Source organism: Otolemur garnettii, unplaced genomic scaffold (genome assembly GCF_000181295.1).
Source record: "Otolemur garnettii isolate 467f Iridium unplaced genomic scaffold, OtoGar3 scaffold00003, whole genome shotgun sequence".
NCBI classification, from domain to species: Eukaryota; Metazoa; Chordata; class Mammalia; order Primates; family Galagidae; genus Otolemur; species Otolemur garnettii.
The window spans coordinates 930,577-933,710 of NW_003852398.1; the positions used below are offsets into that span (position 1 = coordinate 930,577).

At 48.1% G+C, this 3,134-nt stretch overlaps 1 protein-coding gene across 1 annotated transcript in view; it reads left to right on the forward strand.

The window, feature by feature from the left end:
• Positions 1–1,694, forward strand: part of CLTB (clathrin light chain B) — a 23,275-nt gene extending 21,581 nt beyond the window's left edge. Inside the window, exon 5 of the mRNA XM_003781912.1 lies at positions 1,201–1,694. Coding sequence (XP_003781960.1) covers positions 1,201–1,372 — 172 coding nt within the window. The 3' untranslated portion in view covers positions 1,373–1,694. The remainder of the gene's footprint in view (positions 1–1,200) is intronic.
• Positions 1,695–3,134: the final 1,440 nt, after the last annotated feature.

A 3,134-nucleotide genomic window follows, 5' to 3' on the forward strand; every position in this document is an offset into this window, starting at 1 on the left:
AGACAGAGCCTCAAGCTGTCCCCCTGGGTAGAGTGCTATGGCATCACAGCTCACAGCAACCTCCAACTCCTGGGCTCAAGCGAGTCTCTTGCCTCAGGCTCCCAAGTAGCTTGGACCACAGGCGCCCACTACAATGCCCGGCTATTTTTTGGTTGCAGCCATCATTGTTGTTTGGCAGGCCAGGGTTGGATTCGAACCTGCCACCTTAGGTATATGTGGCTGGTGCCTTAGCCACTTGAGCCACAGGCGCCGAGCCAAGAATCCTTTCTTGTCTTTTTCTTAATGAGTCCCATGTGTAGATTTTGCCCACTATACTGTATTTACTGTACTTTGTTTCTCCCATTGTCCCTTAATCAGTGCCATCTACAACTGTCAACCAGAACTTCTGATGGAAAGATCACCAGTTTTCATCCTAACTTGACTCTAACCAAAAGCAAAGACTCCAGTGGGGCATTCCCCAGGCTGTGGCTTCATAGAGATAACAGTTATTGAGGGCTAACGAGGGCTCTATGCTCAAATATGCTTGGATGTGGTGGAGTCTCTATCTTTCACATTCCACCTTGGAGTTTGAGATGCATTTTAGCACATTAAAGGCTTTGAAAGTCTTGCTGTAAAGATTCCTTTTAACTGATCCCTTTCTGGATTGTGGTCAAATACTTATGTGTACTTACCCAGAAAACTTAGGCAATGCTGAACTATGTGCTTCAGGTAGTTTAGGTGGTTAGTAAATGTCCTACCTCCACCAAGTTTTTGAAAATGTTGAAAACAGGTAGGGTTTTGTATTAGTTCCTTTAAGGGCCTTTAGGTATCAGGAATCCCATGGTGGGAACTCGTGATGGGGAAGTAATGAACAGAGAACACCTAGGCTGGGAAGACCCTTCTGAGGAGGTGAATGAGGCCTGCACTGAGATTTAAATGACAAGAAGTAGCCAGCCCTGAGCAGGTCTGGGGGAAGAGCATTCCAGAAAATGGTAATAGCAAGTGCAGAGGTTCTGAGGCAGGATCAAGCCAGGCTTCCTCTTTTGCCAAGGCTGTTCTCAGCTAGCTGAGGTCAGAGGACACAGGGCTGAGAAGGAAACCTCTGGACAAAGTGTTCCACAGTAGTCTGGGCAGAGCAGCCTTGCTCAATGGGAGCAGAGCAGCGTTGACCGAGGGCAAAGGTGAACAGCTATGAAACCTCTGTTCTATTTCTACCTGCAGGGCATCTGAGGAAGCTTTTGTGAAGGAATCCAAGGAAGAGACTCCAGGCACAGAGTGGGAAAAGGTGGCCCAGCTTTGTGACTTCAACCCCAAGAGCAGCAAGCAGTGCAAAGACGTGTCCCGCCTGCGCTCGGTGCTCATGTCCCTGAAGCAGACACCACTGTCCCGTTAGGTGCCTGTCATAAGCACAGCCACAAGGCATGGGCCAGGTCTGGGCAGAGGAGGGGCAGCTGCTTTGGCCGTGGTGGAAACTTTCTCCAGCAGCTGCTACACACAGCCTATTCTATTCCTCTCCACCTCCTGGGGCTGGGAAGGGGGACCCTCACCCCTCTCACCCCTCACTCCCATCTGGCCCTGTGGCCTAGTCCTTCACGCCTTTTCTCAGTCCACTCAATTGTGACTGTCCTCCTGATGTATTTTTTTTTTTTTGACTTAAAGGATGTGTTAACTCTTTTTACACTTATTTATTATCATTTTCATTTCTCTGGAAGCCACAGTTGGTTTCAGGGCTCAATTTGGGCTTAGAATCCTCCCAGTTTCATGGCCTCAAGAGAATGTGAGGATGTTCCCCTGGAAACCCAGGAGGTCCCAGCCAAAAGTGGGTACCCCAACCTGTTTATGCCTGCCTCCATCCTCAGAAAGGAAAACTGCTCCTAGGATACTTTTGCAACATTGATCTTTTCTGATCTGAAGCCTGTGAGGTAGGGATTCTGTTATTTTTTTTATTTTTCGTAGAGACAGAGTCTAACTTTATTGCCCTGGGTAGAGTGCTGTGGCATCACACAGCTCATAGCAACCTCCAACTCCTGGGCTTAGGCAATTCTTTTGCCTCAGCCTCCCGAGTAGCTGGGACTACAGCTGTTCGCCACAACGCCTGGCTATTTTTTTGTTGCAGTTTGGCCGGGGCTGGGTTTGAACCTAACACCCCTGGTATATGGGGCTGGTGCCCTACCCACTGAGCCACAGTGCTGCCTGATTCTGTTATTCTTATCATATAGCCAAGCATACCAAGGCTCCCAAAGGGACGTGGCTTGTAGGGGTAGGGAAAAGGCAAGACCAGAGGTTCCTGGTAGTAGCTTCCTCTAAGCCTGGGTGAGCAGCTAGGAAAGATAGCCTCTACCAGACACACTTCCTAAGGGATAGCTGGGACCCTTAGGATGTAGAGGGCCCACTGCTCTGCACATATTTTTTAAATTTTTTTTGGAAACAGAATCTTACCATGTTACCCTTGGTAGAGTGCCGTGGTTTCATAGCTTACAACCACCTCAAATTCTTGGGCTTAAGTGATTCTCCTGCCTCAGCCTCCCAAGCAGCTGGGATTACAGGTGCCCGTCACACACCCGGATATTTTTTGTTGCAGTTGTCATTGTTAGTTAGCTAGCCCAGGCCAGGTTCAAACCAACCAACTTCAACATATGTGGCCAGCACTGTAACCACTATGCTACGGGCGCCAAGCCTGCTGTACACATTTCATCCTCTCCATCAGCTGCACCCTTCTGTGGATTTGGAACAGATGACCAACGACCATACCTTCTTCCCCTTCAGCAGAGGCTGCAAACAGGACGTTTGTGACCTGCACGATATTTAAAAATATTTCAGAAATTGCCAATAAATAGCGTAACAGTTTCTTAGGGCTGCTGTAACGAAGTACACAAACTAGCTTGCTTAGAGCAATAGAAATTTGTCTTAGATCTGAAGGCCAGAAGTCCAAAATTAAGGTATCAGCAGAACCATGTTCTCTCTGAAGAAGCTAGGTATGGTCTGTTCCATGTCTCTCCCCTGGCTTCTGGTAGTCTCAGGTGTTCATTGGCTTGCAGATGCATCACTTCAATCCAGTGTCTATCTTTGTGTGACTATCTTCACATTGTCTGCCCTCTCCGCAAGTCTTTGTGTTCAAATCTTCCCCTTTTCTGGAGACACCAGTTATACTGACT